Genomic DNA, 25,836 nt, shown 5'->3' with positions numbered 1-25,836 from the left:
AGAAAATGAAAATTATGTTACACCATACCCATGCAATTCATAGTACCTGTATCTGGTGCTTACTACCTCACATATATTTGCTGCGAGTGTTTCCTTACTTGGCTTTATGTAGAAACTGATTTTGTACAAAGTAACCTAAGCTTTCAAAATGTGGCGCTATAGAAGAATGCTGAAGATTAGATGGGTAGATCACATAACTAATGAGGAGGTGTTGAAGAGGATTGGGGAGAAGAGAAGTTTGTGGCACAACTTGACTAGAAGAAGGGATCGGTTGGTAGGACATGTTCTGAGGCATCAAGGGATCACCAATTTAGTATTGGAGGGCAGCGTGGAGGGTAAAAATCGTAGAGGGAGACCAAGAGATGAATACACCAAGCAGATTCAGAAGGATGTAGGTTGCAGTAGGTACTGGGAGATGGAGAAGCTTGCACAGGATAGAGTAGCATGGAGAGCTGCATCAAACCAGTCTCAGGACTGAAGACCACAACAACAACAACAACAACAGCCTGCAATTGGTACCAATAGTCAGCTCATAAGGTATAAGACAACTGGTAGTTGGCAGTCAATGTACTAATTTGCTGAATGAGTTCATAAATGTTGTCCTAGTTATATCTATTACAAAAATCTTCATGAATAGGCATCTATATATCACTTTGGTCCTCCGTCACCTTCTGAAATTGTATGAGGAACTCAACTCATTCACTGTAAGGAGGAACAGAGATTCTGATGAAGCCCTCCCTGTTGTCTAATCATGCAGAAACAGGCTGTATCTATATAGTTAGTTAGAATAGCTTTCTGTCGCCCTCCAAATCTCCACAATATTCTTGTCAGACACTATGCTCCTTCTGCACCCATCTCCCTACCCTATGGCTCCTACCCCTGTGACCATCCCCACTGCAAGACTTGCCCTGTGCATCCTTCTACCACCACCTATAATAGCCCTGTAACTGGCAAAACATATACCATCAAAGGGAATGCCACCTGCAAAGCAACACTTATCATATACCAGCTGATATGTAAACACAGCTCAGCCTTCTGCATCAGCATGACCACCACCAAATTATCAGTTAGGATGAATGGGCAAAGGCAGAGGGTATATAATGGGAACTTGCAATATCCTGTTGCAGAGCATGCTCTACAACATGACATTCGTGACCTTGGCACCTGTTCCACCATATTTGCCATCTGGATTCTTCCCCCAGGCGCCAGTTTTTTTAGAACTCTCAGATGGGAACTAGCACTACAACATGTTCTTGGCTCTTGCCACCCCCCTGGCCTTAATTTACATTAATTTCTTCCATCTCAGCTTTTCTTCACTGTAACTACTCTTTACTTCACTTCGTTTTAGTTTTCTACATCTTTCATTGTCTTTCCCATCTCTTTTTCAACGCCCCCTCCCACCTCTGTTACATATAATGCACTTAGCTACTCACTGTTATTAACTTGTGCATGATGTTTTAGTAGTCATCTCTTTCTTGCATATTACCCTGTCTTCCTCCTTTAAGATCTCAGGGTTTCAAATCTCGTCCAACGCAGTCCCCAACAATCAGTCTTTCCTTCTCATACCGTACTGTAAGTCTCCTGTGACTCATGGTTCTGGGTGACTTTCCTAAAATCTACCCCTTCTTCTAGACCTCTCCAGTCCTTTACTTTCACCCTTCTTCCTTCACCTTCAACCATTCTACCTGAAGAAGGAGCCACTGGCTCCTAAAGCTTGCCAATCACAACAGTCTTTTATGTGTGTGTTCTGCTGCTGCTTGGTGAATAGATTTTTTATGTATCCAATTAAGTAATTTTATCACTAATTGTTTGTTTTCGTTGTTATACACAGTTATTTTCACATTCCATGCACCATACTCTCATGTTATGCTATTAAAACTGTTAGCTAATTTACAGATGGCAATCAATTTACCCAGCATTTATAATGACTTTACACTTAACCCTTATGTAAATTTATTAATTCAAAACATAGACAAGAACCACTATTGTCTATTATTTGTTTTTAAAAGTGTCAATTGAAATATTATTGTTAGGTACATGTTTCTCATACAACAACAAAACTTGTGCATTCTTTGTAAACAGCACATTATTACTGTAGTTTTAAAGAAGCACTATCCAGCAGACATTACAGCTTTTTTATGAGACAGCATTTGGACACATCATGATCTGTTTAGCTGCTTCATTTAATGTGAATACTACAATATTGTTTTGATTGATCACATGGAGTTGTTATACATTTTTGGATGAAGATACTGAATAAATGGGAATATGCTTATCTTTTTCTATGCCCTCAATGAGAACTCACTTTTCAGCAATGGTTCCTTGAAGGTACATTTTGTCTCATCCTTAAATACTGGAAGCCAAAGAACACTTTTCATGGTGACATATCTTGTAACAGACATTTGTAGTCATGATGTTCATTCTGTCTCTTGACTCTTCAATTGCTGGCAGTATATCAAGTGTTTTTCTTACTGTAAGACACCATTATAATCACAGATGTAAACAAGACATCTCGCTGCATTTGGTTTGTTGAGAGAAAGCTAGGGGCCACACTGTGGGAAGTCATGTCTTAGGCATTCCTCCTCACTAGCTATCTATAACTCTGAAGAAAACACATATGTTTATTTAACAACTGAATGCATAATGTGCTCCCCATTGAACTGATGATAATTAAATAATTAATTGACTAATAAGCTGTCAAAAAGCACATAAAAAAGACCGATAACTTAGCTAGCTTTTGGACGAATTCTTTTTTAGAGCTATAGAGTACACATACACCTGCACGACTACATTGTCCAGGTGGATTACACTGTGCTGGCACTGTACCTTGCCCTAGTCAAGCTGCAGTGCCAGCATAGTGTAGTCAGCCAGGACAATATTGTCCAAAGCTAGCAAAGTGCTCATTCTTGCTTATGTACCATTCACTAAGTTATTATGTTTACTCCTCAAATTATTTACTTTCCATCAGGGCTTTCTATTACCATAACTGTTTAACAATATGCACTTCCCCACTGGGGTGGGTGCAAATACTTTGCATGATATTATACCAGTGATCAGAAAGTCAGTATAAATTTGAAAACTTAATAAACCATGGAATAATGTAGATAGACAGGTAAAAATTGACACACATGCTTGGAATGACATGGGGTTTTATTGGGGCAATTGTGTATAAAAGGAGCTGTAATGAGAGAGAGAATCAGATGCGCCAGCAGTCGCAAGCATGTTGACGTTACGTCAAAAGGTGCTTTTAGTGAAGCTGTACTATCAGAATGGGGAATGTGCTAGTTCAGAGTTACGATCCTATCGTCATAGGAAGGGGATTCAAATGGGTAAAGATCCATTGACAAATGCAGCTGTGGTGAGAATAATTTCGAAGTTCGAAGCCAAGGGTTGTTTAGATGATAGACCCCATAGTGGCCGACCGAGCACAAGGCGTAATGCTGCTGAGACAGTTCAGGAAGAAATGGAGACCATAGGGTGTTTGTCTATGCACAAGGAAGTCAGTGCTCGTGCAGTCGCACATCGCACCAGCATTCTATACACTACTGTTTGGTTGGCACTTAGGCGTACTCTCTGATGCTATCCGTACAAAATCCACCCACAATCATGAACTGTTACCTGGTGATTTAGTGAAGCAGAGGGCACTTGCAGTGTGGGCGTTTCAAAAGATGGCGGAAGATGACGATTGGTTGAGTAATGTGTTGTGGACCGATGAAGCTCATTTCATGCTGCGAGGATCTGTCAACGCCCACAACTGCATAATTTGGGCTACTGAAAATCCTAGAACTGTAGTGGAAACTCCATTGGACGATGAGAAAGTCACGGTATCTACATCTACATCTACATCCATACTCTACAAGCCACCTGACGGTGTGTGGCGGAGGGTACCTTGAGTACCTATATCAGTTCTCCCTTCTATTCCAGTCTCGTATTGTTCGTAGAAAGAAGGATTGTCGGTATGCCTCTGTGTGGGCTCTAATCTCTCTGATTTTATATTCATGGTCTCTTCGCGAGATTTACATAGGAGGGAGCAATATACTGCTTGACACCTCGGTGAAGGTATGTTCTTGAAACTTCAACAAAAGCCCGTACCGAGCTACTGAGCATCTCTCCTGCAGAGTCTTCCACTGGAGTTTATCTGTCATCTCTGTAACGCTTTTGCGGTTACTAAATGATCCTGTAACAAAGTGTGCTGCTCTCCATTGGATCGTCTCTATCTCTACTATCAACCCTATCTGGTACGGATCCAACACTGCTGAGCAGTATTCAAGCAGTGGGCACACAAGCGTACTGTAACCTACTTCCTTTGTTTTCGGACTGCATTTCCTTAGGATTCTTCCAATGAATCTCAGTCTGGCATCTGCTTTACCGACGATCAACTTTATATGATCTTTCCATTTTAAATCACTCCTAATGCGTACTCGCAGATAATTTATGGAATTAACTGCTTCCAGTTGCTGACTTGCTATATTGTAGCTAAATGATAAGGGATCTTTCTTTCTATGTATTCGCAGCACATTACACTTGTCTACATTGAGATTCAATTGCCATTCCCAGCAGCATGCGTCAATTTGCTGCAGATCCTCCTGCATTTCAGTACAATTTTCCCTTGTTACAACCTCTCGATATACCACAGCATCATCCGCAAAAAGCCTCAGTGAACTTCCGATGTCATCCACGAGGTCATTTATGTATAATGTGAATAGCAACGGTCCTACGACACTTCCCTGTGACACACCTGAAATCACTCTTACTTTGGAAGACTTCTCTCCATTGAGAATGACATGCTGCATTCTGTTATCTAGGAACTTTTCAATCCAATCACACAATTGGTCTGATAGTCCATATGCTATGGATGTATGTGATGGATTTACTACATCTACTGTTATTGGGCCTTTTTTTTTTGTTGAGGAAATGCATGATTCTGGTTTTGTAACTGCTACCGTGATGGATGAGAAGTACGCTGATATGTTATAGAATTGCATCATCCCCAGTCTGGCTGATAAACACCTGCTGGAACGTATGATGTTTATGCAGGATGGCGCTCCACTCCATATTACTAGATACATGAAAGATCTCTTGCGCGTGTCGTTTGGTGATGATCATGTGCTCAGCCGCCACTTCCATCATGCTTGGCCTCCCAGGTCCCCAGACCTCAGTCCGTCCGATTATTGGCTTTGGGGTTACCTGAAGTCGCAAGTGTATCGTGATCGCCCGACATCTCTAGGGATGCTGAAAGACTACATCCTACGCCAGTGCCTCACTATAACTCTGGACATGCTTTACAGTGTTGTTCACAACATTATTCCTCGACTACAGCTATTGTTGAGGAATGATGGTGGACATATTGAGCATTTCCTGTAAAGAACATCATCTTTGCTTTGTCTTACTTTTTTATGCTAATTATTGCTATTCTGATCAGATGAAGCGCCATCTGTCAGACCTTTTTTGAACTTTTGTATTTTTTTGGTTTTAATAAAACCCCATGTCATTCCAAGCATGTGTGTCAATTTGTACCTCTCTATCTACATTATTCCATGATTTATTCAGTTTTTAAATGTATACTGACTTTTTGATCACCCAGTATATCCTACAGTAATTTAGCATAAGTCATTAGCTGACAAATTTTCTTTGAATAAAAATGTCCTCCATGCACTGCAATGAGAACTATAGCAGAACAATAGATCTTCATGCCTGTGAAACTTCTGGTTGTCGTATGAGTTGACATTTCTCAGCCGTATAATACAAGATCAACCACTTACAAATCCTATCTGTATTAGTGAATAGCCTACTGAGGATCCAAGATCTCCTCTCTATGGGTCTACAGAGGAGACACCGAACCTAATCTAATCTACAGCTTGTACAATCTTTCAGATATGGACCATCTCCCATTCCTCTTCTTCTCCTGTGCCACACCCTCCCATGCTATTAGCATTCATGACATACTCACTAATCGACTACAAAGGTGCATCCTTATCACTACACCATTCCATCCTGGACTGGAACATTTGAATTCTATTCTTCCTTAAGGCTTCAACTATTTTCCTCTTGCACTGAAATGAGGAATAATCTTCATAAAATTCCTCCTCACCTTCTTCCAAGTGATAATCAGCCACTCACCAAACATCCTGATCATTCCTTGTGCCACTCCTGCTCCCAAGCACTTGTTAGATCGTATCTATGCAAAACATGCAGGTGCAAGACCTACCCCTATGCAGCCATCCAACACGTACTATTCCAGTACTACAATATATGTATCCTATCTCTTGAAAAGCATACCCATCTGTGAAAGCAGTCACACAACATTTCATCTCCACTGAAACTAAAATATTTTTTATAGCACCGTATCAATAATCAGATATCTCCCCTTTTCAATGACCACTGCTAAGTGCCTAATGTGGTGAGGTCTACTTCAGTGATGCTTTGTAGCTCATGCCACTTAGATAATATTTATCCTGCTGCAACTCCTGTAACATCAGCTTCACTGAGTGCAGGGGGTCTATTTTTTCAAAACTCACTTATATCATCCTGTCCTTTCCAATATATGTATCCTATCTCTTCAAAAGCATACCCATCTGTGAAAGCAGTCACACAACATTTCATCTCCACTGAAACTAAAATATTTTTTATAGCACCATATCAATAATCAGATATCTCCCCTTTTCAATGACCATTGCTAAGTGCCTAATGTGGTGAGGTCTACTTCAGTGATGCTTTGTAGCTCATGCCACTTAGATAATATTTATCCTGCTGCAACTCCTGTAACATCAGCTTCACTGAGTGCAGGGGGTCTATTTTTTCAAAACTCACTTATATCATCCTGTCCTTTCCAACAGTCGTTGTCCTGTTTTGGCCTCAGCACCTGTATTCAATCAGTTTCCTGCTCCTTTCACCCCATTACATTCTCATCTTCTCAGTGGTCTCATTTATCCACTTTATTCTACTCTCTACCCCATGATAAGAATCACACAACATGCAGCTACTCCTGTCAGTATCTGGATGAACTTCCTCTGGTGCTGCAAACCTATCTTTTCCCCTTGCTTTCCCTTCCCCTCCATAGCCTTTGCCCTCCCTTTACACAGCTCATAGATCCATTGGACATGTAAAACATTTGCTCCTCTTGCACCATTCAAGTCAATCCAAACCCCATTCTGGCCCCAGCATTGAGACAATGTAGCCCTGTTATAGCATGTGCACACACACACTTGTTTATGTCCCCATTGACTTAACAAAGTCCACTGTTGTGTCAATGTAATTCTAGAACTCAACATTATGTACCAAATGTGCTTAATATAATGGGCTCATGCTACTTAGAAATGAAAATGGAACACTCACCACAATGGAACCATGGAATGGTTCCATCCAATAGCAATTATCACATGCATTAAGGCATTTATCCCACTGGAAGACATGATGATCAGTTCATGTTTCATAGAATGCGTTCAGCTGCTGACGGATACACAACTAAACCTACTCTTGCACTTCCTTATATGATGGAAATCAATGACCATGAATGTCTTTCTTCAGGTTGCCAGAGATCTGAGAATCACATGGTGAAAGATCAGGCTGTATGGAGGGTACTGCAGTGTTTCCCAACCAGATCGCTGAATCGCAGCGTTCATCCAATTGGCAATTTGGCAGTGAATGTTATCATTTAACAATTCTGCAGCATTCCTGACTGTTTTGATGTTATTGAAAGTCACAGTTTCTGGTTTCTGCAAAGTGTTTCCATAGCACTGCGTATTTATTGTGGATCCACACTCAAAAAACATGACAAACCATAGGGTCCCTGCAATTGTAGAAGAAGGTCATGATGACCTTACCAGAGCTTGTGTTAACAGCGCTGGATTTCATTTTGTGGGATATGTGAGATGTTGGGTCTGCCATTTGCCCTTGGGATCTCAGAATGCTGTCAGACAGAATCATTATGTTGCACAATAATGCCTGCTCTGATGCTGCCCATTGGATGAAAGCTACACTTCATTAATTTGGTTGGGAAACAATGCAACATCCTCTGTGCAGCACAGATCTTTCACCATGTAATTGTCACATCCTTAGAAGCCCTAAGAATCTCATGTGGATGTCAATTTCAGTAGGGTGATGAAATGCAGGAGTGGGTGAGATTGTAGATCCATTAGCCACTGACCAAGTTCTAGGAAACAGGAACAGATCATCTCATCTCCAAGTGGGGTAAATGTCTTAACGTGTGTGGTGATTACTTTTGAATGGAATCATTCCATGGCCCCACTGTAGCGATTGTTCAGTTTTCATTTGGCTGCCTCTCATAATAAGTAAGACTGTAGAAGTGGGTGGCAAGAACATTGCCTGCCAGAACTGTAAATTATCATAGCCTATAATTATTTTATGCAAAATAACATCTTATAATGAGTAAAAGAACTGATACAAGGGTATGTGATATAAACATTACAGGAAAAAAGCCTGTAACCGATGGAGCCAATGACAAAGGTATCCAAATGTCATACATACAATTTGTGTGTCAAGAGAGCCCTTATGAAAGTCTATAGGAGAAGCCAAAGCCTGAGAGTTTGGAGAATTTTTAATATTTTGGAAGACAAATGGTGACTTGTAAATATCCATAATAAAGTTCCAGTCCTGACGCTGTTAAAATCCTATGTATTACAGACTTTTAAATCATTTTTTTGAAAGAAAAACCTGCCTCACTTATTTTTTCCTTTCCCAAAGAGCAGAGGTGAGGTATGGAAGGGGGTCCTTGCCCCCCTCCCCTCCGCCCCATTGCTGTCTGCATATGGGAGCTCTTGATAAAAGTATCTTCTTAATTGACATGAATCAACTTGATGATGGTGATTTAAACCTCCAAAACACATAGTGGAAACAAAATAAATTGTGACGAGTTACAATAATTTGTAATTTCAATAGATACTTAGGATCACTTATCAATTCTTTGTGACCATTTATGAATAAACATTCAGCAAACAGTGATGAGTGTTTTATATTACCTGTTGAACAGATTCAGTATCTGGAGCCACTTCAGCTTCAACTAGAAGTTCTGTATCAGCATAAGACATCAAAGGTGCTGAGAGATAAAGTGATGGTGTAACTCCTTGGCTCAACTTACTTGCAGAGCCACTGGTCATTCGTAATGTGTGAGTTATTTCAGGACCCTCCACACCAGCTGCATTTTTACCAGTTACTTTCACAATATAGTCCACATCCTGGACCATCTAGAGAGAATTAAAGAAGATTACACATAGGAAGTAGTAGCAACATATGGACACCCCTCTCCCAACACACATACACACACACACACACACACACACACACACACACACACACACATACTTTGTATTTTCCATGTCTGCATCTACATGATTACTCTGCTATTCACAATAAAGTGCCTGGCAGAGTGTTCAATGAACGACTTTCAAGCTGTCTCTCTACCGTTCCACTCTCGAACGGTGCATGGGAAAAACAAGCACTTAAATTTTTCTTTGCGAGCGCTGATTTTTTAAAATTTTATCACGATGATCATTTCTCCCTACGTAGATGGGTGCCAACAGAATATTTTTGCAATTGAAGGAGAAAACTGGTGATTGAAATTTCATGAGAAGATCCCGTTGCAATGAAAAACACCTTTATTTTAATGATTGCCACTCCAATTCACATATCATGTCTGTGGCACTATCTCCCCTATTTCGTGATAATACAACACAAGCTGCCCTTTTTTGTACTTTTTCAATGTCATCCATCAGTACCACCTGATGCGGATCCCACACCACACAGCAATACTCCAGAATACAGTAGACAAGCGTGATGTAAGCAGTCTCTTTAGTAGACCTGTTGCACCTTCTGCCAACGAATTGCAGTGTTTGCTCTACCCACAATATTATCTATGTGATCGTTCCAATTTAGGTTATTTGTAATTGTAATCCCTAAGTATTTACTTGAATTTACAGCCGTCAGATTTGTGTGACTTATCACGTAATCGAAATTTAGCTGATTTCTTTTAGTACTCATGTGAATAACTTCACACTTTTCTTTATTCAGGGTCAATTGCCACTTTTCGCACCATACAAATATCTTATCTAAATCATTTAGCAATTTGTTTTGGTCATCTGATGACTTTCCAAGACAATAAATGACAGCATTATCTGCAAACAATCTAGAACAGCTATTAAGATTGTCTCTTATATCGTTAATATAGATCAGGAACAAAAGAGGGCCTGTAACACCTCCTTGTGGAACACTGGATATTACTTCTGTTTTACTGAATGACTTTCCCTCTATTTCTACGAACTGTGACCTTTTTGACAGGAAATCATGAATCCAGTCACACAACTGAAGTGATATTGCATAGACATGCAGTTTAGTTAGAAGACAGTTGTGAGGAATGGTGTTGAAAGCCTTCTGGAAATCTAAAAATATGGAATCAATTTGACATCCCCTGTCAATAGCACTCATTATTACTTGAGTATAAAGAGCTAGTTGTGTTTCACAAGAATGATATTTCCTGAATCAGTGCTGACTGTGAGCCAATAAATCGTTTTTTTGAGGTACTTCATAATGTGTGAATACAGTATATGTTCCAAAATCCTACTGCATATCAACATTAGTAATATGGGCCTGTAATTCAATGGATTACTCCTACTTCCCTTTCTGGGTATTCGTGTGACTTGAGCAATTTTCCATTCTTTAGGTACAGATCTTTCTCTGAGCAAGTCAGTTGCATATAACTGCTAAATATTGAGGTATTGTATCAACATACTCTGAGAGGAACCTGACTGGTATATAATCTGGAGCAGAAGCCTTGCCTTTATTAATTGATTTAAGCTGCTTTGAGACACTGAGGATGTCTACTCCTATATTTCTATTTCTATATTTCTATATACTATTTACTTAATTAACACCTGAACTACTATTAGAAAAAGCAAATGAAACACTCGAGGATGTTTACAATTGGGCAATATGTAATAAATTAACATTGAAAATAAAGAAAATAAACAGTGCGCACTTCAACTTAAAGAGGGAACAAAATTTGTCATATTAAAGATAGGTGATAAATTTATAGATGGCGTCACAAGCACAAGGTCTTCAGGGACAAATACTGATTGTTGGTTAATGAGGACTGAGCACACTAACATGTTGGCAAAAAAAAGTAATCTGTATGTTTTCCTCATAAGGTCCTAACATGTTTATAACAGTCAACGTCTTGTGGTACGGTAACATACTATTCTTACATAGACTCAGTTTTCAGTTATGAGATTCTTTTCTGGGAAAATATGGATACAAATTTTAAACTGCAGTTAGAAGTTAGGATCATTGTAGAGAACTCTTTAAAAAACTGGGTCTCTTTACTGCACCAAATGAGTACATTTACCAATATGTTGTGCACATCAGGAAAAATAAACCCCCGAAGGAAGATTCCTAAAGTATGTATGTTTAAAAAGGCAGCTAAAATGTTTCTATAAGTAATGCATACTGCACAGTCAAAGATTACTTAGAGAATTCAGAGTTGTGGTTACTAATGAAAGATATAACTGCATCACCTTGGCCATTCACAATACTGTAATGCTTCTGCAACAAAATCATGTACCAAGATGTATAATACATTGTCATTCTCCCGAGTTCAACATCTCGCTCATCAGGGTGGATGCTGACTGAGGAAAGAAGATAAAGAGTCAGTTTCCTGAGCAAATAGGATCACTTTTCTGAACAGACTGGAGTCAGTGCAATGGGTATATCAGCAAGTTCATGGTTCTGAAGTCACCAGAGGGCCCTTGATATGTTCATCGATGAAGAGTCAAATATGTTCATATGAATATTAGGAAAAGGATAGACTGCTACTCACTGTAAAGATGAACTGTTGAATTGCAGATATGCACAACGAAAATACTTCTAAACATCTACATCTACATCTACATTTATACTCCGCAAGCCACCCAACGGTGTGTGGCGGAGGGCACTTTACGTGCCACTGTCATTACCTCCCTTTCCTGTTCCAGTCGCGTATGGTTCGCGGGAAGAACGACTGTCTGAAAGCCTCTGTGCGCGCTCTAATCTCTCTAATTTTACATTCGTGATCTCCTCGGGAGGTATAAGTAGGGGGAAGCAATATATTCGATACCTCATCCAGAAACGCACCCTCTCGAAACCTGGCGAGCAAGCTACGCCGCGATGCAGAGCACCTCTCTTGCAGAGTCTGCCACTTGAGTTTGTTAAACATCTCCGTAACGCTATCACGGTTACCAAATAACCCTGTGACGAAACGCGCCACTCTTCTTTGGATCTTCTCTATCTCCTCCGTCAACCCGATCTGGTACGGATCCCACACTGATGAGCAATACTCAAGTATAGGTCGAACGAGTGTTTTGTAAGCCACCTCCTTTGTTGATGGACTACATTTTCTAAGGACTCTCCCAATGAATCTCATCCTGGTATCCACCTTACCAACAATTAATTTTATATGATCATTCCACTTCAAATCGTTCCGCACGCATACTCCCAGATATTTTACAGAAGTAACTGCTACCAGTGTTTGTTCCGCTATCATATAATCATACAATAAAGGATCCTTCTTTCTATGTATTCTCAATACATTACATTTGTCTATGTTAAGGGTCAGTTGCCACTCCCTGCACCAAGTGCCTATCCGCTGCAGATCTTCCTGCATTTCGCTACAATTTTCTAAAGCTGCAACTTCTCTGTATACTACAGCATCATCCGCAAAAAGCCGCATGGAACTTCCGACACTCTCTACCAGGTCATTTATATATATTGTGAAAAGCAATGGTCCCATAACACTCCCCTGTGGCACGCCAGAGGTTACTTTAACGTCTGTAGACGTCTCTCCGTTGATAACAACATGCTGTGTTCTGTTTGCTAAAAACTCTTCAATCCAGCCACACAGCTGGTCTGATATTCCGTAGGCTCTTACTTTGTTTATCAGGCGACAGTGTGGAACTGTATCGAATGCCTTCCGGAAGTCAAGAAAAATAGCATCTACCTGGGAGCCTGTATCTAATATTTTCTGGGTCTCATGAACAAATAGAGCGAGTTGGGTCTCACACGATCGCTGTTTCTGGAATCCATGTTGATTGCTACATAGTAGATTCTGAGTTTCCAAAAACGACATGATACTCGAGCAAAAAACATGTTCTAAAATTCTACAACAGATCGACGTCAGAGATATAGGTCTATAGTTTTGCGCATCTGCTCGACGACCCTTCTTGAAGACTGGAATTACCTGTGCTCTTTTCCAATCATTTGGAACCTTCCGTTCCTCTAGAGACTTGCGGTACATGGCTGTTAGAAGGGGGGCAAGTTCTTTCGCGTACTCTGTGTAGAATCGAATTGGTATCCCGTCAGGTCCAGTGGACTTTCCTCTGTTGAGTGATTCCAGTTGCTTTTCTATTCCTTGGACACTTATTTCGATGTCACCCATTTTTTCGTTTGTGCGAGGATTTAGAGAAGGAACTGCAGTGTGGTCTTCCTCTGTGAAACAGCTTTGGAAAAAGGTGTTTAGTATTTCAGCTTTACGCTTGTCATCCTCTGTTTCAATGCCATCATCATCCCGGAGTGTCTGGACATGCTGTTTCGAGCCACTTACTGATTTAACGTAAGACCAGAACTTCCTAGGATTTTTCAGCCAAAGCCATCATCAGCAAAGAAAAGACACACACATGTTCCCACAAGCAAGCACACCTCATGCACAATTGTCCACAACCACCAGTAGCTCCAACCTGGGTTTCCATGTTTGATATCTTTATTTCAAAGAACATTGGATAAAACAGACCAACCAAACAAGGTACAGTAGTTGTTAAGTTGCTGACCCCACATTCAAGAGGATGGAATTTGCTCTGTCCAGCCATTCTGATTTAGGTTTCCCATGGTTTTCCTAAGTAACTTCAGACAAATGCCAGGCTGGTTCCTTTATCAAGGCCATGGCCAGCCATCTGTCCTAGCTTCTTAAAGTTCACTTACATAATTTGTGTACATGTATATGATCTGTTATTTTCATTGTATTGTGATGACAAATCCTATATCATTGTGGTCTGAATAATGCAGCCCCAGTATTCGGCCAACAAGTGGAAGAGATGTGTGAGTATAAAGATGCTGATCAGCAGATTTTGTTCCATTATCCTGGATTAAATTCTTAAACACTCTGCAGCATGGCCCAAAGTGAAGACTTTTGATACTACTGATGGCTCCCTTATTTCTATTTTATAAGAGTAAGCTATGTACTAATACTGAGTTTCACATTCATCTTCCTCATTCATTGCCATCAACAATGCAAACAAAAATGGGGAATTTGATACTGTTGATGGTGATCTATCCACTGGATAGAGATGTTGGCTCTTAGCACTAATCAAGAGGAGTAGGCTATTCGTCAGAGTGTGGTTCCATCCTATCTCTTCTCTTTCATCATCATAAAACAGCACAAACATGACACTCCATTCCACTCAGTAATCTACATTAAATTGTCAGTGTTACATGTCACAAAGGAAAGATTTACAGTTACTGTAAATTAAGAAGTCCTTTTTGACCTAGGCAGTTGAACACTTACCAGATATCCTATTCAGCAATGCTGCAACACATTTCTTATTTATTAGTCTAGATGAGTACCAAACCAGTATGATTATTCTGAGGTGTGCCACATTAGATGAATACTTTAACCCACTCACATAAAAACTAGGTCTTCATGTGAGGTTGATGTAATGGTTTACTGGATGTAGCAAGTGAATCATGGCTCTAAGTAAGGGCACAATTAACAACAATGTTTCATGATTGAGACTCCAGAAAGTGAGTACATAAAACATCCCTGTTCAGATACCTGACAAACGCTACTAGATCAGACATTGAAATACTGGGCACAGATTAAAATTATTAACTTAGCTAGAATCCTGAAAACACACCATGAATCAGTCATGCTATGAGAACATTATACTTCATGTTTTCAATGTTGTAAGATTCTTGCAAGTGATATATACTCTATAAAATTCAGTTTGAGTATAGAGGAAAATATGTAGGACATTCTATTTAAAAATTTTCTGGCAAATATCTCACACCAGTTTTCAAATGACACATTAGCACAGAACTTTCACATACCTGAATTTGTGAATATCTTCATATGTATTCTAAATGATGGAAATTTTTTGTTTAGTGAATTTAGTATTATATTTTTACATTCTTTTTGCTACTATAAATGTGTTGGTCAATAGTCTTTGGAATATTGTCTCCCAAAGATAAGTACTGACAGAACTGTCTCTCTCCATGTGATTTTATAACTCTATACTTTGACTGTGGTGATGTAAAGAGACCTTAATTTTGAGTGGACATGCCACTTAATTCACTATCTATATTTGTTATTTTAAGAATCTGTTGCCTCTACTGTTGTTAGAATCACTCATGCTTTAAATTTAATTCCAAATAATAAATCATAACTGCTTATGATGTTATGAAAAGTTTTCTGTTGGTACTTGATACATCCACATTAATTTTCATATCTTTGCATACCATACCTTATATTTTATGGCATTAATCATCCAAAATATTTGAATTTATGAGTCAAAGAATCTCTCAACTTCTATAGTGGCTAAATGGAACATGAATATCGCCACAATCTATGCAATGTCCACCATGGCGTAGCAGTTCATATACAGCTGCTGTATAGTGTTGTGCAAGTCACTGGTTCAGTTCCTGCCTCCAGTAATTATTTAAAGTTAAACACATGATTTCTGGAAGGCTCTGGCACTTCATTATTAACAGAATTTGGAATTTGTTAGAACATTCTATGTATGTTCTAACATTACTATCCAATTGGTCAATGTAATAACTGTTATTTGACATTAGCAAAAATTAAGTTTGAGATTTACAGGTTAATTGGAACAGCAAGCCAATGATTATCACAAGGAGATTGAATTTCATCAACAGTATGTAGATAATAGTTGACTTTTAAAATACTTAACTTCAGATGTGGATTCTTCTTTTTGAGGGAGGAGACCAGACAGCAAGGTCATTGGTCTCATCAGATTAGGGAAGGAAGAGGAAGGAAGTCGGCCATGCCCTTTCAAAGGAACCATCCCGGCATTTGCCTGGAGCGATTTAGGGAAATCACGGAAAACCTAAATCAGGATGGCCGGACATGGGATTGAACTGTCGTCCTCCTGAATGCGAGTCTAGTGTGGTAACCACTGCGCCACCTCACTCGGTCAGATGTGGATTGATTATGTATACATTAATGAATAACATGTCAACTATTTGCCCTAAATCTTCTTTTTAGTGTTCACAATAGCACCAGTTACAAATATACTTTGGAATAGATTTTCGTTTCTACTCCCAAAGGCATGACTAAACTCGTCACTAATTAACAAATACTGTATGCTGACAAATACAAAGTTGATTTACAGCTTTCTACAACTGATGTAGAACTAACATGGTGGACACAGCTGCTGTCATTTAAATACAGACATAACAATGAAGTTTTACACTTCCATTATTTAAATATTAACAGTCATTAACTGATAATGGAACATTATGAGTTCCCAAATGTTCAGCTACAATATTATATTTTACAGAATACAGAAACATGTCTCACATAAACAGAATTTCATAAAACTACCCAAAGATTAACATAATATGTTCAGCAAACAGTTAATTCTGAATGAAATTGGATTAAATTTTAATTACATAATCATTTTAATTAGTTCTAACATTTTTACATTAAGTTGTACAAAGGCTAAACAAAGTACTATAGCTGGTTTTTGCATCATTTTATTGTGTATACTTCTAAGCTAATTTAAAGATATCCTGTTGTCTTTCTGAAACTTTGAAAATAGCTATTTTACATCAAATAATTGTAGCTATTTTACATAAATTATTTGTACTGGAAAATTCAATAATGTACTTTCAACTTTGACAACATTTTTTAGCTCAAATAAATTTTCATGATAAATGACAGAATATGAACCATTGTTAGACACTGTAATACTAACTACTTTGTATTGTATACTACATAAACTTATGGATCATGTACTACATTAGTCTGTTGCATTACAATGTGTAAACAGGCACGCTCTCTGCAGAGGCAGGAAGTTCAGCTTCATGTGCAATTTCATGTGTGCTAAATAAATATTCTTTCAATGTGAAGTGCTAATTCTTGTTGTTGACCCTACTCATATCATTGGTCTACTGAACTATGTACTTCTGTGAACAGATGCTACTTCAGACTCTTCAACTTTAAACGTTTATTGAGTGTGGACATACATAAATCTTGGCCTATACATTATGCCAAACTTCACATACACAGGGCAATTCTGCTAAGCTGTTGATCTAAAATGTTTCCAGAACCATTTAAGACACTGTAATGCTATTACCTAGATGAACTGCAAGGAAGTCCTCACTAAGTGACTTTGGTCTTTTTTCATAGCTATATTGATTATTGAGCTATTGATATCACCTACATTTTTTTCAAATAGAACTGTAGTTATTTCTGTTGCTGGTATTATAGTAGAAGATACAAAGACAATGGTGTTTCACTCTGCAAAATCCCATTACCAGTTCTGGGGTAATTACAATGACTATAATTTAGGGTTCATATGTTTTGAACCTGAAACCAATTGCTGTCTTCCACAGAAGTGCATCATTACATACCAACATAAGAAAAATTCTGTCTGTGTAATTCACATTCGTTGAGCAATGTTTAGTTTCAAAACATAAAATTAGTTCACAAACCAAGAGAAACTATATATGCTACTTCTTCATGAAGAATGCAGAAGGAACACAAAGAGACATTTGAGTTGTACACTCAAAGGCACCCCAACAGAGAGTGTCCAACGAGAATGACAATTCTGTAAATGTGCAAAAAATTGTTATTTGAAGGGCACAAAAATCATACATGGTTTGTAAGGCTTCAATAAGGGAAGGAGCCAAATAAATGTTCTGGCAGGTATTGTTCATAATCCGTGTGTTATGTTCCAGAGAAATTGTGAATGCCTCTGGTATTAGTCGGTCAAATGCTGTTCAGTTCTGTGAAAAACAGTTTATACTCTTATCATGTTCCACTTCACTAACAGATTACCAGAGGGACTGCAGAAGACCATGGGGACTCTGTCACTCAGTTGTGGTGTAGCATCAGAACAACAGGTTCTTTCATCAAAGACTTCTCTTTGCTAATGATGCTACCTTTACAAATCACAAAAAGCTGAATGTAAGAAATAAGCATTAGCGGGGTGCTGAGAATTCACACTGGCTGAGGGAAGTTGAATACCAGAGTCAATGGAGAGTGAATGTTTGGTGCCAAATTACTCACGACTATGTGATTGGTCCTTACTTCACTGACAGAACTGTAACGAGTAACAGTTACACACAATTTCTTACCGAAGTCTTACTGCCTCATCAAGAGAATGTGCAACTTGAAATATGTTGATATATGTACCAGTGCAATGAGTGTCTGACTTATTAGTTGATTGTGGCTAGGAAAGCACTTACTCAGATCTTTGCTTGTCATTGGATAGTGGGTGAAGCGTTATTGGTGGCCTGCATGTTCGCCTGATGTGACACCAATGGATTTTTTTCCTCAGATGGAGTCTGTTTATAAGTTTGGACTGCCCAAGAGGATCTAAGACAGCCCACTGTTGGAGCACTGAAGGGATCTCTTCAATCTCTGCAGAAGTCCTTCCACCAACAACTGCATGAGTGAATGAATGAATGAAAAAATGTATATGTTGGACATTTCAAGTACTTGATGGCATAAATGGACTTTTAAGGAAGTGTTTATGACCACAATATTCAGTGATTCCATTTTTGTTGCCATTACTGATGTAATTTTACAATATAAGTATGCACCTTGACATTAAACTAATGACATAAAGTTACCATTTAATAGATGTGACTTTTCAGGCTTTCCTGAATGATCTGTTGCAAATACACTTCTCAGATTTATCACAGAATCATACGGTGCAAATCACACAATATTTCATTGATACAACTGTTCTACATCCTCAGGTGGAGGTAGACGCTCTTGTCACTGCTACAAGGTGTGACTGATGATAATTTTATGGGGTGTTGAAATTCATCGGGTCAGGAGCAGGCAATATGAGTGCGTGGGAAGACGCTTGCAAATGGAGGAAAGCTATGCTCATAGTGCCTACTACACATGTTTTGTGGGAAAAGACTGTGCTGCCAGATGTTCCTATGATTAAAAGCTGAATTAAACTCAGCACTACACTGCTTTGAGTCATGAATCAGAAGTTCTTGTTTCTTCTGTTTGAATTTAATAGCAGCCAGTGTTGGATTCAAGGACACACTTAGTTGCAAATCTGAATCCCTGTTGATAAGACTGTCTGCTGTATGGATATGTATGGCCTCCTTAAAACTCATTCCCAGAGAGATGTAGCTGATGATAAAATTTCAGTAGCCACATAAAACATGCAATGCCCTATGTCAAGCCAATACTTTGCTACCACTGATTTATCATGTTTCCCCAGGTATGTACGACAATGGTGTTCACCGCAACTTTCTTGCATATTTTGGCATTTCACCCCAATATAAGATTTCCCACTCTGGCATGGACCTTATATATACCACATTCTTAAGGCCTAGATTGTCTTCGGTCAAACATAACAAATTCCTCAGTTTTGCTGGTGGCCAAAAAACACACTTGATGTCTTGTCTTTTGAGGATTCTTGTTGTTATTGAAGACATGACACTAAAGTACATCATGAACACCACTGCAATGGATGCCTCTGTATCTCATTTTACATCCCTCCCATGAACTTGTTTAGAATGGAATGGCATATCTGTCTATCAGAATAGCCGTTCTGCTGGAGCACTGTTGTTGTAGTTCACTAGGCCGATTGTTGGTATCTGAAACCACCTAGGCTCTATGTACTAAAGAGCATTACACACTACCACATTATGCAGGATGATGACAGCTTGTGGCCTGCAAATATAACTTGTGTGATTTGGTTTGCAGTAGATACTATAACCAAGTGTACTGTCAGCTTTTCTTCTAACCATGACACCCAGGAATGGTAAGATATTCTGTATGGGGAGATATTCTGTATATTCAGATGAAGCAAGTTTAGATGCTGGAGAAACATAGGTAATGCCTCCATTCCATGGGGCCATATGACAAATATATTATTTACACACCACCAGAAGCAGGAAGGTTGGAGATGAACTGAGTGCAGTGCTTTTCTCTCAAAATCTTCCACAAATAGTGGGCCACCATGGGAGACAGAGGACTTCCATGGCAACACTGTCCACTTGTTCAAAATATTGGTTATTGAATAAGAAATAATTTGAGGCAAGGACATGTTTAAACAATGCTACAATGTCTTCCTAGAACTTGCTCCTGATTAGCTATAATGAGTCATCCAGAGATACTTTCATACATAAAGATACAATGTCAAAGCTAACCAAAATATCTGATGATTGTAGCTTAAGTGTCTTTAGGCGTCCTATGAAGTTCTCTTAATTCCGGATGTGATGGTCACTTTTGGCTAAGAGGTGTTCCAAGAGTGAAGTAAGATATTTAGCAAGGAAATAGGTAGGAGCTCCAATGTTGCCCACTATTGGGCAGAGAGGAGACCCATAACTGCATATCTCTGGTAGGTCTTACAATCTTAAGGGAACTGAAGCCTATTGGTGCAGATGTTAGTGAGTTTAGTAAGTATAAAACTTTACTTGAGAAAGACCTCTACAAGACTTATTAGAGCTTATCAGTGGCAAGTTTGAGAAAGACATTGTGGTATTGTTTAAACATGTACTTACCTCAATTAATTTCTTATTTAGTAACCAACATGTTGAACAAGTGGATGGTGTCATCATGGGAAGTACACTGTCTCCCATGGTGACCAAATATTTCATTGAAGACTGAGAGAAAAGAACTACAGTCGACAAGTCTCCAACCTTCCTGCTTCTGATGATATTTAGATGACAAATTTGTGGTATGGGTCATGGAATTGAGGCATTAGCAATAATTCTCCAGCATCTGAACTTGGTCCATCTGAAAATACAGTGAAGAAAGATGGCATCTTGTTATTTCATGATGTTATAGTTAGAAGAAAAGCTGTTGCTACGCTGCGACATAGTGTCTACTGCAAACCAACTCACACATGGCTATATTTGCAGCCCACCAGCTGTCATCATCCTCCACAATGCAGTAGTGTCTTATGCTCTTTGGCACATAGAGCATATGTGATTGCAGATACTGACAGTCTGCCTGGTGAGATACAACACCTAATTATGGTGTTCCAACAGAACAATTCTGATAGAAAGGTCCACCATGTATTCTGTTCTAAGCAAATTCACAAGCCCAACAACACTGGATGCCACATTGTGGCTGGTTATTGTGCCTCCACTGCAAGACTTTCAGCCCTCATTAACCAACACCTCCAACCAATTGCCCGTAATCTAGCCTCCCATGTCCAAGACACCAACCACTTCTTTCACTGACTCTCCACTATCCCCACCCGTTTACCTCCTGGGTACATACTCATTGCTGTTGATGCCACCTGCCTATACACCAACATCCTTCATGCCCACGGTCTTACCACTACTGAACACTACCTTTCCCAGTGTCCTTCAAATTCCAAACCCACTATCTCATTCCTCATACACCTTACTAACGTTATCCTAACCCACAACTACTTCTCCTTTGAAGGGAAGGTTTATTAACAAATCTGCAGCAAAGCCATGGACAACCACATGGTACTCACCCCTGCCAGGCTTTTTATGAACCATCTAGAAGAGACGTTCCTAGCCTCCCAAAACACCAAACTCCTAGTCTGGTTCAGGTTCATTGATGATATCTTCATGGTCAGGACTCAGGGTGAAGATAACTGATCTTCATTCCTTCAAACCCCAACACCTCTCCCATCCGCTTCACGTGGTCTTCAACCTAGCATGCCCACTTCCTAAATGTTGACCTCATCATCACTGATGGCTCCATCTGCACCTACATCTACATCTGTATTTTAATCTACATTTATACTATGCAAATCACTGTGAAGTGCATGGCAGAGGGTTGGTCCCAATGTACTGCTATCTGCATTTCTCCCTGTTCCATTCACATATGGAGTGCGAGAAGAATGATTGTTTGAATGCCTCTATGCATGCAGTAATTATTCTAATCTTATCTTCGTGATCGCTATGTGAGCAATATGTAGGGTGTTGCAGAGTATTCCTAGAGACATCATTTAAAGCTGGTTCTTGAAACTTTGTTAACACACTTTTTTGGGATAGTTTACATCTGCCTTCAAGAGTCTTCCAGTTCAGTTCCATCAGTATCTCTGTGACACTCTCCCATGGATTAATCAAACCTCTTCTCCGTATATATTCAATATCCTATCTGGTACGGGTCCCACACACTTGAGCACTATTCTCAAACCAATTGCATAAGTGATTTGCAAACAATCTCCTTTGTAGATTGATTGCACTTCCCCATTATTCTATCACAAAACCAAAGTCTACCACCTGCTTTACCCATGACTGAACCTATGTGATCATTCCATTTCTATCCCTACAAATTATTACACCCAGGTATTTGTATGAGTTAGCTAATTCCAGCAGTGACTCATTGATATTATAGTCATAGGATACTACATGTTTTCATTTTGTGAAGTACAAAATTTTACATTTCTGAATAATTAGAGCAAACTGCCCATCCCCGCAACATGTTGAAATCTTATCAAGATCTGACTGAATATTTATGCAGCTTCTTTCAGGTATTACTTCAATACACATAACTGCATCATCTGCAAAAAGGCTGATTTTACTATTAATATTGTCATCAAGGTCATTAATATACAATATGAACAGCAAGGGTCCCAACACACTTCCCTGGGGCTCATCTGGAGTTACTTCTACATCTGATGATGACTCTCCATCACAGATTACATGCTGTGTCCTCCCTACCAAAAAGTTCTCAGTCCAGTCACAAATTTCACTTAATGCCCAATATGATCATACTTTTAACAGTGAGCATAATGTGGTACTGAGTGAAATGCTTGTTGGAAGTCAAGAAGTACTGCATTTACCTGGTTACCTTGATACAAAGCTTTCATTTGCCATGTGAGAAAAGTGCGAGTTGGGTTTCACATGATCAATGTTTTTGAAATCCATGCTGGTTGGCACTGATTAAGACACTTCATTACATTTGAGTTCAGAATATGTTCTAAGATTTTACAAGAAGTTTTCAAAGTTGTTGGGCAGTAGATTTATGGATCACTTCTACTACCCTTCTTGTAGACAGGAATGACTAGTACCTTTTTCCAAGAACTGGGTATGGTTTTTTGTTTGAGGGATCTATGACAGATTATAGTCAGAAGAGGGGCTAACTCAACAGCAAATTCAGTATAGAATTTGACAGGGATTCCATCAGGCCCTGTAGCTTTGTTCAATTTATCATTTCAGCTGTTTCTCAACACCCCTGACACTAATACTTATTTGATTCATCTTTTCAGTGGTATGAGGATTAAATTGGGGCAATTCTCATGGGTTTTCCTCTGTAAAGGAACCTCTGTCCACATTAAAGCCACCAACCACCAACAGTACCTGCATTTTGACAGCTCTCATCCACACCGCACCAAAAAATTCCTCCCAAAAATTCCCTCACTCAGTATGTTGAGGGTCTCACCAAGGCCTTGATTACCTACCATCATGCCCTGACATGAAGGACATCCTACCTAAGATACTTGCCACCCTCCTAAAGTGGTGTTTCATCAGCCACCCAATCTCCACAACATCCTAGTCCATTCCTATGCCACTCCCAATCTTAAACTCTTGCCACAAGGATCATATCCCTGTGGAAGACCCAGGAGCAAAATTTGCCTAATCCACCCACCTAGCTCTTCCTTTTCCAGTCCTATCAGAGTTTCAACACACCCCATCATAGACCAAGCAAACTTTTAAAGCAGCCATGTCATTTACCAGCTCTGGTGCAATCATTGAACAGGTTTTTATGCTGGTAAGTATACCAACTAGCTGCCCACCAGGATGAATGTCCACCACCAAACTGATGCCAAGAGGAAAGTAGACGACCATGTGGCACAAGATACAGATGAACATAACACACTTGATTTCAATGGCTGCTCCACTACCTGACCCCTCTGAATCCTTTCCTCCTTAACCCACTTTTCTGCACTGCACAGATGGGAGTTATCCTTACAATACATTCTCCACTCCAATAATCATCCCAGCCTCAACCTACAGTAATATACTGTCCCTAGACCCTTGATGATGATGATGATGATGTTTGGTTTGTGGGGCACTCAACTGCGTGGTTATCAGCGCCCGTACAATTACCCAATCTTTGCTCAGTCCAATTTCGCCACTTTCCTGGATGATGATGAAATGATGAGGACAACACAAACACCCAGTCATCTCGAGGCAGGTGAAAATCCCTGGCCCCGCTGGGAATCGAACCCGGGACCCCGTGCTCGGGAAGCGAGAACGCTACCGCGAGACCACGAGCGTCGGACCCCTAGACCCTTGACCCAACAGTTTCCAACCTCTTTGTCCTATCGTCTCCTCCCCATTCTTACCTCCCACCCTGTTTATCTGCTGCCCTGTGTCAATGCTTCTGCCTGTCTTTCCCCACATCTCTCCTGTTTTGTTCTTTTTTCCCATGACCCTGCCCCACAACATCCTGATGCTGCACCTGTTGGCACTATAGTCTCTGCATACTCCACCAGACAGCACTTGTCTCTCTCCACCCATACACTACTATCCCTTCCCCTTCCAGATTGCTGCTTGCACCCCATGTGATAGTTGCACTCTGACCAAAGATGCTGATGTTGGTGGTCACATGCATGAGGTGTGCCTGCTTATGTGTATGAATGGTGTGTGTCTCTCTTTTAATGATATGATGAAAGTTGTAGCCAAAAGCTTTACGTAAGTATCTTTTAATTGTGCCTGTCTGCAACTTAACATGTCTTCTTTATGATAAGTATCACTCTGTCTTTTCCTACACTGTCGATATTCCTACCTGGAGTTTTCAGGAGATAGGGACATTTCTCTCCATAAATCAGCATAGCCTTAGATAAAGTCAGTTGTACAAAACTCAGCTTGCCCTTTTCTCACACAATATCCTGAAAACTGTGGATGAAGTGGAATAGGCAGATCTCTAAATTTCTAAAAAGCACTTGACACAGTGCTCGACTGGACAATGTTAATGATCTGAGCATATGTAACAGGCTCTAAGATATGTGTATGAACCAAAGACTTTTTAAGTAACAAAACCTATTACATTGACCTAGACAGTGAATGTTCATCAGAGACACAGGTATTATCAGAAGTGCCTCACAAAAGTCTGTTAGCAATGCTCTTATTCTCTACACACATACATGATCTGACAGACAGGATGAATAGAAATCTGCTACTGTTTGCTGATGACACTGCAGTGTATGGGAAAATATTGCCACTGAGTGACTGTGGGAATAAAAAAGATGTGAAACAAATACTAACAAAGAGATAGAGGGGCTGGCCAGTACTTACCTCAGCTCAGTACAGCCGATAGATTACATTCCTAGCTTTCGGAACAAATGTTCCTTCATCAGGGAGGAGAGAGGGGAAAGAAAGGGAAGAAGGGAAAGGAGATTCAGTTACTCACAACCCAGGCTATGAAGCAACAGGGAAAGGAAAATAGGGAGGGTAACAAGGATGGAGGCATGGTTGTCAGAGGGAAGCCAAAGATATTCTACTGTAAGTACTGTGCCAGCTTCAAACCAAAGAGGATGCATACAGAAGTAAAGAGGTATATAGTATAAAGATAAACACAACTATGTAGGATGAAAAGATGCGTGAATGGCTAAAGAGGAAAGGGAAAGAGGAGAAGACTGAAGAGTAATGGGAGTG

At 39.6% G+C, this 25,836-nt stretch overlaps 1 protein-coding gene across 1 annotated transcript in view; it reads right to left on the bottom strand.

The window, feature by feature from the left end:
• The window catches only part of LOC126091843 (uncharacterized), a 443,987-nt gene that overhangs the window by 265,729 nt on the left and 152,422 nt on the right, over positions 1-25,836 (bottom strand). The window contains exon 13 of the mRNA XM_049907099.1: positions 8,979-9,203. Within this exon, the coding sequence (XP_049763056.1) occupies positions 8,979-9,203 (225 nt within the window). The remainder of the gene's footprint in view (positions 1-8,978; positions 9,204-25,836) is intronic.

Source organism: Schistocerca cancellata, chromosome 7 (assembly GCF_023864275.1).
Source record: "Schistocerca cancellata isolate TAMUIC-IGC-003103 chromosome 7, iqSchCanc2.1, whole genome shotgun sequence".
NCBI lineage: Eukaryota > Metazoa > Arthropoda > Insecta > Orthoptera > Acrididae > Schistocerca > Schistocerca cancellata.
The sequence above is the reverse complement of the archived record's forward strand: the minus strand, read 5'-3'. Positions and strand labels throughout refer to the sequence as shown.